This window comes from Sus scrofa, chromosome 18 (assembly GCF_054392235.1).
Source record: "Sus scrofa isolate SSC_HxYL_T2T_F1_AM1 chromosome 18, Sscrofa_HxYL_maternal_Yorkshire_Landrace_v2.0, whole genome shotgun sequence".
In the NCBI taxonomy this organism is placed as follows: Eukaryota; Metazoa; Chordata; class Mammalia; order Artiodactyla; family Suidae; genus Sus; species Sus scrofa.
The window spans coordinates 32,824,722-32,839,797 of NC_139400.1; the positions used below are offsets into that span (position 1 = coordinate 32,824,722).

At 36.1% G+C, this 15,076-nt stretch overlaps 1 protein-coding gene across 13 annotated transcripts in view; it reads left to right on the plus strand.

Annotated features, from left to right (window-relative positions):
* Window positions 1-15,076, plus strand: part of IQUB (IQ motif and ubiquitin domain containing) — a 108,201-nt gene that overhangs the window by 46,243 nt on the left and 46,882 nt on the right. For 5 of the 13 annotated variants that reach the window (XM_085005991.1, XM_085005992.1, XM_085005995.1 and 2 more), the window contains 3 exons: window positions 4,380-4,628; window positions 5,311-5,496; window positions 10,097-12,333. In XM_085005991.1, coding sequence (XP_084862117.1) covers window positions 4,380-4,628; window positions 5,311-5,496; window positions 10,097-10,279 — 618 coding nt within the window. In that variant the 3' untranslated portion in view covers window positions 10,280-12,333. Of the gene's footprint in view, window positions 1-4,379; window positions 4,629-5,310; window positions 5,497-10,096; window positions 13,921-15,076 lie in introns of those variants that run through there. The other 8 variants (XM_085005993.1, XM_005673215.4, XM_085005997.1 and 5 more) reach the window with 2 other exon arrangements.

The window sequence follows — 15,076 nt, forward strand, 5'->3', positions numbered from 1 at the left end:
CATACTACGGAGGTTCTTCAAAAATTAAAGATACGACTATCACATGATACAGCAATTCCACCTCTATTTATCCAAAGAAACAATAAGACAAATAGACAAATATATACAATGTAATATTAGCCATAAAAGAAGAGCTTACCATTGGCTACAACGTGGATGGATCTGGAGGGAAATTTATGCTAAGTGAAATGTTACACAGAGAAAGAAGAATACTGTACCAACTCACTTATATGTAGAATCTAAAATATAAAACAATAAAACAAAGTGAACATAGACTCATGGATACAGAGAACAAACGTGATTGCCAGAAGAAAGGGGATGGGGATGTGGGTGAAACAGTTGAAGGCAATTAAGGGGTACAAACTTCTAGTAATATGGCAAGTGAGCCTCAGGGAGGTAATATACAGCGTAAGGAATATAGTCAATATTGTAATGACTTTGCATTGGGAGAGGTGGTTACTAGACTTATCCAGGTGATCATTTCTACTGTATGCAAATGTTAAATCATTATGTAGAACATTTGGAACTAACATAATGTTTTATATCAACCATATTTCAATAATTAAAAAAATATATTTCATAAGGCTATAGTTGCCATAGATAGTGATTCCTTTGATGGATAGGGCAAAGTAAATTGAATACTTCCTGTAAAGTTTTCACCATTGTGGATGCCATTAAGAGCATTTGTTATCCATGGGAAGAGGTCAAAATATCAATATTAACAGGAATTTGAAAGCAGTTTATTCCAAACCTCATGGATGACTTTGAGGGCTTTAAGACTTCAGTGGAAGAAGTAACTGCAGATGTGATGAGAATAGCAAGAGAACTAGAATTAGAAGTGGAGCCTGAAGGTGTGATTGAATTGCTCCAACTCATGATAAAATTTCAACGAATATGGAGTTTCTTATTATGGATGAGCAAAGAAAGTGGTTTATTGAAATGGAATCTATTCCTGGTGAAGACGCTGTAAAGGTTGTTGAAATGACAGTAAGTGATTTAGAATATTACATAAATTTAGTTGATGAAGCAGAGGCAGATTTTGAGAGGACTGACTCCAGTTTTGAAAGATCCACTGTGAGTAAAATGCTGTCAAACAGCATTGCATGCCATAGAGAAATCATTCATGAAAGGAAGAAGCGACTGATACAGGACACTCAATTGTTGTCTTACTTTAAGAAACTGCCACAGCCATCCAAACTTCAGCACCCTGATCAGTCAGCACCCATTGAGGAGGGCAAAACCCTCCGCTAGAAAAAAAAGAAGGTGAGATGGATGGTTAGCATTTTAGCAACAACTTTTAAAAAAATTTTATTTTTTGCTTTTTAGGGCCACACCCACGGCATATGGGGGTTCCCAACCTAGGGGTCGAATTGTAGCTACAGCTGCCAGCCTGCGCCACAGCCACAGCAACATAGGATCTGAGTGCGTCTGAGACCTACACCACAGCTCACAGCAATGCCGGAGCAGGGATTGAAGCTGTGTTCTTGTGGATACTAGCCAGATTCGTTTCTGCTGAGCCATGACAGTAACTCCCAACATAACTTTTTTATGCACTAGAAAACAAAAAAAATTATGTAACTCTTTATTTTGATATTTTCTGTATTGCAGTGTTCTGGAACTGAACCCAGTGTATCTCCAGGGTGTGCCTGTAGTCTTTTGAAACTGATGTCCTTCATTTAGTATATTGCATTTGATATTCATCCATGTTTTTTAGTATATCATTAGTTTGCTGTCATAAGTGAATAATATTTTTGTGACCTTAATGTACCAGAGTTAATCTGTTTACAGTTATAGGACATTGGGTTGTTTAGAGCCTTAGGCTTTTGTGAATAAAGTCACACTGAACTCAATTGTGAGTTTTTGTGTAAATTGGTTGTTTGAGGTTAAATACCTAGGAAGTGTGGTTATTGAGGCATTTGGTGAATGCATATTTATCTTTATAAGGGACTGACGAACTTTTTTTCCCAACTGACTGTACCATATTGCATCCCCCCCATATGCAATGTATGAGAGTTCCAGCTGCTTTACATCCTTGTCTGCACTTGGTATTGTCAGTTTTTATTTTAATTTTGGAATTCTAATAGGCATGTAGTTTCCTTAATGGGTAATAATATTAAGCATCTTCTCATGCACTTTTTTTTTGCCATCCGCAGATCTTTTTTTTTTTTTTTTTTTTTTTTTTTTTGGCTTTTTGCCATTTCTTGGGCCGCTACCGCGGCATATGGAGGTTCCCAGGCTAGGGGTTGAATCGGAGCTGTAGCCACCAGCCTACGCCAGAGCCACAGCAATGAGGGATCCGAGCTGCGTCTGCAGCCTACACCACATCTCACGGCAACGCCGGATCGTTAACCCACTGAGCAAGGGCAGGGATCGAACCTGCAACCTCATGGTTCTTAGATTCATTAACCACTGCGCCACGACGGGAACTCCCACAGATCTTTTTGTTGCAGTGTCTATACATATCGTTTTCCACCTGAGTTGATCATATTCATATTATTGAATTTTGAGCATTCTTTATATATTTTGCATATAAATCCTTTGTAAGATATGTGATATTTTTGCAGTCTCTGGCTTGTCTTTTCATTCTCTTAACAGTATCTCTAACAGAGCACGTTTTTATTTTGAAGAAATTCAATTTATTCATTTCTAAAATGGTTCATGCTTTTTTTTTTTTGTATTTAAGACATTTTTGAAATAACTAGTATTTTTTAAGTGTCCATACTACCCAAAGTGATCTACAAGATTCAGTGCAATCCTCATCAAAATCCCAATGGCAAAGATCTGGCGTTGCAATGAGCTATGGTGTAGGTCACAGATGTGGCTCAGATCTGGCCCTAAAAAGCAAAAAAAAAAAAAAAAAAAGGAAATAAAAAAGAAAGAAAGAACAACAACAACAACAACAAAATCCCAATGGCATTTTTCACAGCGACAGAGAAAAAAAAAATCCAAAAATTTGTATGGAAACACAGAAGACCCAGAATAGCCAAAGCAATCTGGAGAAAGAACAAAGCTGGGGTCACCATGATCCCTGACTTCAAACTATATTATAGAGCTATAGTAATCAAAACAGTATAGTATTATCATAAATACAGACACATAGAGCAATGGAACAGGATAGAGTGGCTAGAAGTAAACCCATACTTATATGGTCAATTAATTTACAACAAATGAGCCAAGAATACACAATGGGAAAAGGATAATTTCTTCAGTAAATGTTGAAAAAACTGGACAACCACATGGAAAAAAGAAAGAAAGAAAGAAAGAAATTGGACTTTTATCTCATAACACAAAAACCAACTCAAAATGAATTAAAGATTTATATATAAGATCTGAAACTGTAAAACTACTAGAAGAAAACATAGGAAAAAAAGTTTCTTGACATGGGAAAATTGGCTACAATTTTTTGCTCATGACACCAGAAGTAAAGGTAACAAAAGCAAAAACTGAGAAGTGGTATCCCATCAACCTAAAAAGCTTCTGCACAGCAAGGAAACAATCAAAATTAAAGGCAACCCGTGGAATGGGAGAAAATATTTTCAAACCATATATCTGATGAGTTAGTATCCAATAAACCTACCTTCCACAGCTCAATAGCAAAATAATTTTAATCCAATTTAAAAATGAGCAAAGGGCCTCAATAAACATTTTCCCAAAGAAGACATACAAATGACCAACATGTGCATGAAAAAGTGCTCACTATCACTAAAAATCAGAGAAATGCAAATCAAAGCCACCATGAAATAGTACCTCACCAGTGTTAGAATGTCTATTATCAAAAAGACAGAAGATAACAAGCGTTGGTAAGGATGTGGGAAAAGAGGGCACCGTTGGTGAAAATATAAATTGATATCACCATTATGGAGGTTCCTGAAAAAATTGAAAATGTAGCCACCCTTTAATGCACGGTTTCAACTTTTGAACACTGATTATTGAGCTAATCCAAATTTATTGTTAAGATGAATGAAATGAGAACAGCACTTGGTTTAATGGGCTTTTATTTATATGTGAATCTAGCTATTGCCCGTAAAAATAATTAATAAAGCATAGCACCAAAAATCTAAATTCTTCCTAAAAATAAGTTTCAAAGCATTTGGAAGGTTTTCTTACTGCTGCAACCCAAAGTCTTATATTTTTCCATCAGTTAATTTTCAAGGTGATTTTACCACATATATCTAAAAGTTGGTGAATAATATTTTTAATATTTTGTTAAGGTAATTGTATAGTTTGGGTTATAAATTTTGTGTAAAGTAGGCAGTTAAGGGACTTTAAAATTAACTTTTTATCTTATTCCAAGTTAGTCCTTAGGGCTTTTCTTGGTTAGCATTTGGCCTGTTATAGTTTTCTTTCTTTCTTTTTTTTTTAAAAAAAAAACTGTTTAGGTCCCTCAAGACCCACTGAAGTTTTACAAGAAGATTTACTTTTGCCATAGTTGCCAGTTGTATTTGCCGTCTACAGAGTTTGCTGTATCCTCCACCTCACACCGCATTTACCGGTGCCGTCACTGCGTTAACCTTGACAATGAGACTCGGAAACGAGAATCGTTTTTGAAGCACAAATGTTTACTTCAGAGGCTCTACAATTCAGAAGCTGAATATGAAGATGATTCTAAAATTGCTTTCCTGATGCAGGTATGATCCGTAAACATTGCCAACTATGGGTGAAATTTGTCCACTGATTTTCCAGAAAAGATTTCTGCTTCCCCGTCCAAACCTTTTAAAATAATGATTCTTCTTTCTATGTTTATTCTTTGTGACGCTTGCCCCTCTGGCAAGTCTAAGTTTATATATGCAGACCTTGTGATAAGAAGTCATTTCAAGAGCTTTGGCTAATATGGTTTAAATTTTTTAAAAAAGTTTTTAAACAGTTATTTCACTGCCTCCCTTTTCCCTCTTTTTTCATTAAAACAACAAAGCTTTTAATAACACCAAGTGAATTGCTTGTTCTTCATTAAATCTTCATTTCCTCATTTGTAAAATTGCAATAAAAATGACCTGCAGTAACCCTGAGGATGAGATGATAGTTACTAAGGAATTTTGAAAAGTATTTAATACCATGTAAATGTAAGGTAAAATTAGCATACTCGAAATATACACAGCTTATGGTGGGTTAAGGATGCATTCATGACTGAAACTGGTGATGTAATTTTGGCAGAATGAGCAGAGATTTGGTGAAAAATAAGGGGCTATGTGCGTTGCAAACTTCATGAATAACATTTCTCTTAAAAATACACTCAGTATAATTTTTTTCTCAAGTAATGTGATCTTAAAGAAGTTTTATGTTATTATTTGTCACAAATGTTTTGACGTACAGCTACAGGATATTCAGTACCTGACGGAGAATATCTGGGCATCCCAGTCAGTGCTCAGTGCCTGGAAGGACCTCAATGATCTGGTCATGGTCAGGTGGGATAAGTCCTTGGAGTGGTCGCCCTGGAACTGCATTCTTCTTACCAAAGACGAAGGCGCTACTCATCTCAAGCTAAAAAGTATTGAAGAGGTAAGAAAGTCAAACTTTATTGGGGAACTTAATTTGATTATTGGGATTATTAGGGAGAAGTTGACTGCCTTTTACTCTATTCCACGCGTAATTTACATGCTTATGTTGGACTGAGAAACGTGACACATGATAACAGTAGCAAAATACATGGATGGTATGTAAGGCAGAGATGAAAATAAAAAGGAAGCTAAGGCACATAAAATGTTAAAGATCAGAGATCTGAAAGTCTTACGAGTACCTCACACAATGCCATTCCCTCCTAATAATACCAAGTTCAAGCATGTTAGTTCCACAGTAAATTCCACAAGAGCAGGGATATTGTTTAGTTTATTTGTATCTATATCTCTAATACCTACAACAGTATCTCAGACTAGGGATTTAATAAGTATTTGTTGAATGAATAAATAAATATTATCACCAGATAAGTAGTATGGAACTTCAAGCCAGTCCTTTGATTAATCATCACTAGTCTGCCTAAAAGCACACTAAATTCTCAAATAAATTCTTTTCATAATTTTGTGCTCTAAACTGCAGTCATACCGATAGGGTATAGTTCTGAGGCTCCATTCTTCATTTCCTTTCACCCAAGTAGGAGTGAGGAAAGCACTGTAAAAATTAAATACCATTTAATTTCAGTAACTTACAAGATGCAATCTGTAAAATACTTGATGAACAGAATGGGCATCTCTGATGAGTTCACAGAAAGCTCTATTCATACTGAGTAAGCCTATATGATTGCAATGGCTGATACTGATTCTCTCTCCTCCATTGATTAAATTGCTGTACTTTAATTCCATGCAAGATATTAGCTAAGGGAAAGTAAAGAAATGGCTTTAAATAGTCATTTTGAATCATGCTGAATCCCCTGCCTGTGCTTCACTGGGGAGGGGGAAGGTAGGTGTAAAGAGGATAAAGTAGTTAAATTTTTAGCTCTTTTGAATAATATTAGAGTAGAAGCCAGGCTTAGAAAAAAAAAATCATTCTAAGGATCGGAAGGAAGGGCAGCAAGAAATTGAAGCTATGTTAAGTTTGATATTTTGTAAAGCAAGCGGCCTTATAAATATTTAATCACTTGGAAGCATAGCCAATACTAGCAATATCATTTCATCTAGGACCCATAGTGGGATTGAAGTTCATTCCCACAGCCCATATTCCACTGCTTCTTCAATCAATCCACACAGCTCCCCTTGTGTATTTAATTAAATTACTGCAGTATCAAATTAAATGTTCTATTCACATACATTTCTAATTTCAAGATGCTGATCTTATTGAATTTCTGTAAATAGAGCTCCATTTACACCAGGCAAGCCTAGTGTAAATAAAAGACTTCAAATATAATTGCCATTTAAGACAGACTAAAAACACTGCCTTTTTAGAGTTCCTGCTGTGGTACAATGGGATCAGCGGCATCTTGGGAGCACTGGGACACAGGTTTGATCCCTGGCCTGGCACGATGGGTTGAGGATCCGGCGTTGTTGCAGCTGTGGCTTAGGCTGCACCTGAGGCTCAGATATAATCCCTGGGCTGGGAACTCCATATGCCTATGTTGCAGGGCAGCCAAAAAAGTAAAAGGAAATAAATATTGCCTTTTAAGTTTTGGGGCTGGTGTAATCTTTTAAGTATTAATATTCAGCCCAGTTAAAGAATAGTTTATTTTTTGTGGCAGGTTAAAACATTTCCAGAATTTCCCAAATTCTTTCTCAGTAAGTACAAAAAAATTCAAAAGTTAAGATAATCTTGACTTCCTGCCATCATTACACAAATTGTAGGCAAAGCATGGAAAAAGACTTCTGTTCTTTGAACTATATGTGAAGCAGATCAATTTCTCATGGTGTGTGCATTGGCCAGAGTAGGACAATAGTGGATTTAATGTCAGGAGAACTGTCCCAGTATTTCCCCATTTCTGTCACTAACCATCTGGAGGACATTAAGACCTGCCTTCTTGGAGTTCCTGTCATGGCTCAGTGGTTAATGAATCCGACTGGGAACCATGAGGTTGTGGGTTTGATCCCTGGCCTTGCTCAGTGGGTTAAGGATCTGGCGTTGCCGTGAGTTGTGGTGTAGGTTGCAGACATGGCTTGGGTCCCACGTTGCTGGGCTCTGGCGTAGGCCGGCAGCTACAGCTCCTATTGGACCCCTAGCCTGGGAACCTCCATATGCTGCAGGAGCAGCCCTAGAAAAGGCAAAAAGACAAAAAAAAAAAAAAAAAAAAAAAAAAGACCTGCCTTCTTTCCTTCATACATTTTTATAAAGGTTAGTTGAAAACATGGACTCAATATAGAGGATTGGAGTAGCTTTGAATTCTGGCTCTATCACTTATGAGCTGGGAGAAGTTGGGCAAATTTGTTAATGTATCAATGCCCCAGTTTTCTCATCTATAAAAAGGGGATAATGGATATTTTCCCATATATTATTCTTTGAGTTACTTATTATTCCTTTTATTATGTGTACCATTCTATGTTTTCCCATCTTTAATGACTACTTTTTGGTTTTATTTATGCACTTTGAAAACCTATAAAGTTCTATACATGTGTCATTAAATGTCGTATAACAGAAGTGTGTTAGTTTTTCTTAAATGAAATATGGGCTACAAAGTGGTGGAATAAAATTAGATTAGTTCAAAGGATGAGTATTTTGACCTGACGAATTTGTCTGTAGAGAGGAAACTTTTTTTTAATTAAAGTATAGTCGACTTACAACATTATATTAGTTTCAAGGGTACAACACAGTGATTCAATATTTGTGTAGATTATTCTCTATTTAAAGTTATTATAAAACAATGACTATATTTCCCTGTGCTGTACAATATAGCCTTGTTACATGTCTGTTTTATAAATAGTAGTTTATATCTTTTAATCCCACACTTATATTTTACCCCTCTCCTTCCCCCCCACTGGTAACCACTAGTCTGTTCTCTATATCTGTGAGTCTGCTTCTTTTTTGTCACATATATTTGTTTGTTTTATATTTTAGATTCCATACATAAATAACATACAATATTTGTCCTTCTCTGTCTTATTTCCCTAAGCATAATACTCCATCCATGTTGTTGCTATTGGCATAATTTCATACTTTTTATGGCTGAATAATATTCCATTGTATATATATTTCATAGAGAAGAAACTTTGAAATAAGCCCAGGATACTTCTGCATAATGCTTTCTATATGAATATTATATCCTTTGGTTCCTTTTTTTTTTTACCTTGACTTGACACTGCAGAGGGATCTTTAATAAGGGGATGCCTTAACTTTCGGAAAACAAATTTTACAAGGAAGTACAGGTAGTATTAGTGATTTGGCTGAAAGGAAGGGTTAACAAGGAACTCGGACACAATTCTTCATTGTTTCAGTTGCATTTGAGTTTAGCTGAAAATAACAGATGCAGCAGTTTATAATTACAATTTAATATGACAATTAAATAATTTTCTTATTTAATAAGAATTCTAGAAATTGGCAGTTGGGGCTTGTATGGTTGCTCCACAATGTTCTCAGAAACCCAGGCCCTTTAACTTCTTCCTCAGTAAAATTGAACCTTTGGCTTTAATCCTAATGCTTGTGTCCTCTTAGAGATAAATAACTACTTTATCTAATGACTTCTATTAAAATATACATAAATATGCATATATACGTGTGTGTATATATATATATAATGTGTGTGTATGTGTATGCCAGAAACTTGTCACATGGCCATCACTAGCTATAATGAAGGCTAGGTAAGCTGAGATCATCACAGAATGCAAAATCAGAACTCTAAATATGAATGGAAGAGAGAATAAATATTGTGTTGACAACTAGCAGTGCCCCTCTCATTAGAAAGCAGACTATCTTAGAATGTGGCAGAGCCACATAACAGGGATAGTTCAAATCTCTGTTATAGCTGTGGAGAGAGAAGATGCCTAAAAATTAAGCACAAATGAAAATGGAAAGGCACAAAGACTGAATAAAGGCAGGAAGGTTATTTTCTGTTTAGAATACAGGAGAGAAGGAGTGCAGGGACTCATATCTCAAGTAGTAACCTTTACTACTACTCTCTGGTTGACTAAAGAGAAGTTTACATTGTCACAACACCATTGTGATCTTGACTTTGAACTCTGGGGATATGGAGGGAGGACTCATTTTAGAAAAAAAAAATTCAAATTAGTGATTGCATCAAGACCGAGATAGATTTAAAGAGAACCAAGGTGAAAGGAGCATGCACACAAAAATATTGATTGAATATTTACCTTATGGGACCAAGAGACACATAAATGAAAAAGACCCAGTTTAAATCTTTAAGGAATTTTTGCAAAGAAGAGACTTGCAAGTGGATAGTGAAATTAAAGGCAGAATGAACTAAATATTATAATTAAGATACATGAGAGTGTTTGTACTTATGGAAGTAGAAGAAATTAGTTTGGACTTAGGGCAGAGGGAGAATCAAGAAAGGCTTCCAAGTTAAAACATCATAAAAGCTGAGCCCTGAAAGATGATAGACCAAGTGAGAAAAATATGTGTTCTGGGCTGAAAGAACTGACAGGCAAAGGCACTGAGGCATAAGTGTTTTTACTTGGCAAAATATATCTGTGACGTTTAATAGAATTTGATTTTCTTTTCTTTCCAGGGATATGAACCCTTGTTTATTCACAAGATCAAACACAAACACTTCCTGGCTAAGAACTATTTTTCTCAAATTCCACTATTGGCTTCATTTTTACTTGATGATGGTGAAGTAGATGAGATCAGAAAGAAACACCTGTCAGAGCCAACATCTAAAATTATAGAAATTCAGAGGCCTAGTCCTTAGAAGATCCAGGACTGTTTGATGATCAGCATTTTTGTCCACTGCTAGTAGAGTAATACAGAGGTCACACAATATGGAAGGAGAATTTTATCTTTTTGTTGATTTTAATTGTTTTTCATAGTGTCATAAATTGTATGAAGAAAAAATATCCCTATGTAAATGCTTCATTGTTAGACAGTTAGTGTTAAATTTTAATATGATTTAGTTACTGAAATTAATATTTTAAAGTAAAAAAACATTTTATCTTTACATATTTCCACATTAAAATGTCTTAAAATTTCAAGTACACATATTATAGTTCAATTCAACATGTAGGAGTTCCCGTCATGGCTCAGTGGTTAATGAATCCGACTAGGAACCGTGAGGTTGCAGGTTTGATCCCTGGCCTCACTCAGTGGGTTAAGGTTCCAGTGTTGCCATGATCTGTGGTGTAGGTCACAAACGCGGTTCAGATCCCGCATTGCTATGGCTCTGGTGTAAGCTAGTGCCTACAGCTCTGATTAGACCCCTCGCCTGGGAACCTCCATATGCAGCGGGTGCAGCCCTAGGGGGAAAAAAAAAAAATCAAATGCAAGCAAAAGCTAGGCCTAACTTTCAACTCAAGAAATTTATTTTAGATAAAATGTAGTTACAGGACAATAGTCGGTATATGGATGAGAGGAAACATTATAGATAGATAAATAGGGAATTCTCCTAATTCCAATCAGCAGTTAATGAAGTTGTTCTCTCAAGTTTAGTGATCAAAGAATCAAGGAATTCCATCTAAATATTAATCTTTTTGTTCTAAATATTTACCAACATTTTAGCAACATATTTTCTAGTATATAATTTTTTACTTATCAAATGTAAAAATGGTCATATTTTTAAGGAACTAAACATCAAAAAGGGAAGTGCTATAAAGCCATTATTATTCTCAAGTTTTCATGGGCAGTTTAGATGTTCTGGGAACTTTCTAGGCAATAAATTCAGACAGGATTAGATTGGGGACCATTCTGATCACTGATAAAGAGGTAAAAATTTAGCACAGACAAAAGTAGGTTTGCAGTGAGATGTGAATGACCAGGTTTTCACAAGACAGTCTGGAGAATCCCATGGCTCAGAGGAGGAGGAGCTGGGGAGGAGCAGAAAGGGCTGGGGTGGCAGGCAGGAAGGGGTAGTGGTCAGATAGGGGCAAACAAAGCCCTTTGAGAATCCCCCTGTTGCCCTAGGGCAATAGACTAGACAGCACTTGCTTACAGTAATCGAAGACCTGTGGAGTACAACTGAGAGGGGTTGGCCAGCCAGAGCAGTTGAATCATATATGGAAAAGGGTAGCACTTTATTTAGGGCTGGGAGAATAACCACAAAGAGGGAAAAAAAACATTTCAACTCCAGACAGACTTTCCTAATAAAGCCAACCCTTCTGGTAAACCTTCCATCCTGGGAACTACAGTTCTTGTTCTATGCAGGTATCCAAAAATCTACAGCAGAAGGGGCTGGAGATAGTGTCAGGCTAGAGAGCAGGCAGCAGGGGAAAAGCCAGATTGTTACCTATTAGAATTCCAGCTCCAGGTTACTGGAAAGCAACTAGTTAGGAAGTTAAGCTCCTCTGCCTTCGATGTGTCTGCATTCCTCTAGTTTGTGACCTGATGAATAACCTCCCTTGGCCCACTAACAAGTGAAACGATAGAAGGTATTTCTTCTTTCTCCTTTAGGAAGACTATATTATATGGATAGAGGCCTAAACAATAGAACAGAACAAAATTTTATATTGTGATATTGAAAAAACAAGCTGCTAAAGAAGTCACCATATACTTAAAAATTCAAAAATTGAAAAAAGAATTCTTTTGAAAAATGAAAACAAATATTCATTTAACAAATCTCTTATGCTAAGGTCATTTGATGGTATTTTTTGTCCTTTGGGAAAAATTGCTTATTATATAAAAGAAATGATTGTTGAGTTACAAAAAACAACACATTGGTGGCAAAGAAGGGCAGATTTGGTACTTGAAAGCTAAGCTGAAACAGGGATCTGGTAAATTAGCTCCCCCTAAAATTAGGAGGAAAAGTCAAAGAAATGAGGTAGATGATAAAAAAATAATAAGTTTAACCACTTTGCTTTGTCTATTCTAGAAGTAACATAAGCCTAGAATGGAGTAGAAAAAGAGAGACAATTAGCAAAGAGAGATTTAAAGCTAAATGCCTTAAGCTAAAAAGACATGAATCCTTATCTGTATAAAGTATCTAACAAGTACTGGGAAAATTAATACAGAGACATACATAGACACAAGCTCATGACGTTTCTGGATTTCGTAATTAGACAAGCATTTAAATTGGAGGGAAAAAGCCAAAAGAAAACAAAGTCAGCGACAGCAACATAGATTTCTCTTCCCCAACCCTGAATGCCAGAAGACAAGGGAGGCACATTTCTATTGAAGAATTTTGAATTCTGGGGGTAAAAATACGACCTAGGAAATTTATTTTCAGGAAATTTGTTTATTTGTAAAGACAACAGAAAGACATTGCTAGGCAGAAAGCGTATCATCCACCTGTGTGTACCCATCCTGTACTCCAGCTGATCTTGACGCTGTGGAGGTAAGGTCTGGGCATGGTATTGTGTGTGAGGAATGACAGTGAGCACCACAACTTCAAGATCCTTTCTAAATGATCATACTTGTATGGTTATGAAACAATGTAGTGAACAAAATTTTTTCCAAATAAAAATCTATACTGCAAAAAATAATAATCCGAATTAACCAAAAAAAAAAAAAAAAAGCCGAGTGTTCTAACAAAATATCTGCTGTAGGTGGGCTCAGAGGGAGCAACATGGTCCATATCTTCTTAAGGGGAGGAGAGGCAATGGATATATAGGTAGGAAAGTAGATATTCAAATGTTTTGTTTAACAATTTAAAGGCTACTCCTAGCTGAATGAAAATAGAATTGTAAACTCCATATTTCTAGAGAGGAAAAGAGAACAACAAACTTAAGAATTATTGTTAAATAAAAGGATTTTTCTTTGTTTTTTAGGTTAATAGGGAATACATATGAGAAAAACAAGATTAAAAATATCACAGTGCATAAATTTGAATAGGTTGAAATTCTAGTAAAGGATAGTTATTCTCATATAGTATCAAATGAGTGAACTCCACGCTGTGTACCAGATGTGTGCCCCCAATAAGATGCCATAAAAAGATATTGAGTAAAACTATCCGTCATTTATGCAAACAGGCAACAAAAAAATTGGTGGCAGTATTAATATCAAGGATGAAATTGAGAAAATAAGTAGCAGAGCAAAGAAAGTTACTTATTTTGATAAATTACTATTCACAATATTAATTAATAATTAATCTCTATATTACATAAGAAAATAGGTTTAAAACAAAACATCAGTTGGGAAGCAATTCTCAATAGGCTTCTAATGTTTCTAACCTGTACTTAGTTCTCCTTTTATCAAGGATATTTGTATAAAAGTAGTCTTGGAAGACACAGTGTTTACCATTCCCTATAAGATTCAGAGTCTTTAGCCCAGCATTCCTAGCCTGCAAAGCAGCTCACTGTGTACATGTGTCATCGGACTTTGTGTCACCCTGAGGGAATTAGGGCAAAATGCTGATATTCTGGCTGCTGCTGGTTCTGTGAACAATAAATTGTGCTTCATCTCTGACCCAGGAGTCTCATGTCTTCTACTATTGTTTATGAACTTGTGATACCAAACTTGTTAGCTTGCAGTTAGGGTAACATCTCAGACACTTCACAGTTCTCAACAGATAACCTTATTAATGAAAAAAGAGAGAGAAATGAGTCAAGAAGTAGAAAATGTTGTTTCTCTTCTTTTTCCAGGAACATTGGGTGACTGATTGCAATTCTTCACCCTCTGAAAGTGAAGGAGGTTTATGTAACCTGCTTTGTCTGATGTAATGCAAGGAAAATTATCTGTGTCACTTTTGAGCATTGGGTGTATGAATAATTCTAATTCTACTAGATATTCTTCCAAGAAATAGAACATAGTGAATATTCCTCAACTCATGAGGACAGTGTATCATTAAAAACAAAATTTAACAAGGATAATGCAAGAAAGAAAATGATAGACCATTTTCATCTGAGTATAGATGCAAAAAATCCTAGACAGAATATTAGCAAACCAAATCCAAAAAAAGTCTTAAAAGGTAAAAGCACACAATTTTTCCTTGATATTCCTTATGTGCCTCTTCAGCTCTACTCTCTCCCCTTCCTTTCTCTGCTTTGTTCCTGTGGAAGCTGATCTTTATGCACAGCATCAATACATCCCTCGGTTGGATTTAGTCATTAGGAAGCATTAGAGGAAGTTTGAGGTCTGAAATAAGGGCAGAAGTTGGGATGTTTATACCCCTCACTTTTCCCTTCTGCTTTTTGGTCTGTTGCTGTCAAGTGACAGTTTTTATCTGCCTGAAACTACAGGTCTGGTTGGATGGGCATCTGTCCTATTCCACAACTCTCTTTGAATTCTGGAGCTCATTCCTTCTCTTTGCTTCTTCAGCTAATGGTGATAATGGCTTTCTGTTATAGCTAGGTTAGATGTTTCACTTTTTTTTCCTTAATGTCATCTCCCTTGTAAACAGTATTTTACTAAATACTTTTCTTTCTTCTTTTTTTTTTCCTTTTTTGTCTTCTCAGGGCCACATCCATGGCATTTGGAGGTTCCCAGGCTCGGGGTTGAATCAGAGGTTTAGCAGCCAGACTATGCCACAGCCACAGCAACATAGGAGCTGAGCTGTGTCTGCGACCTACACCACAGCTCATGGCAATGTTGGATCCCCAACCCACTGAGTGAGGCCAAAGAT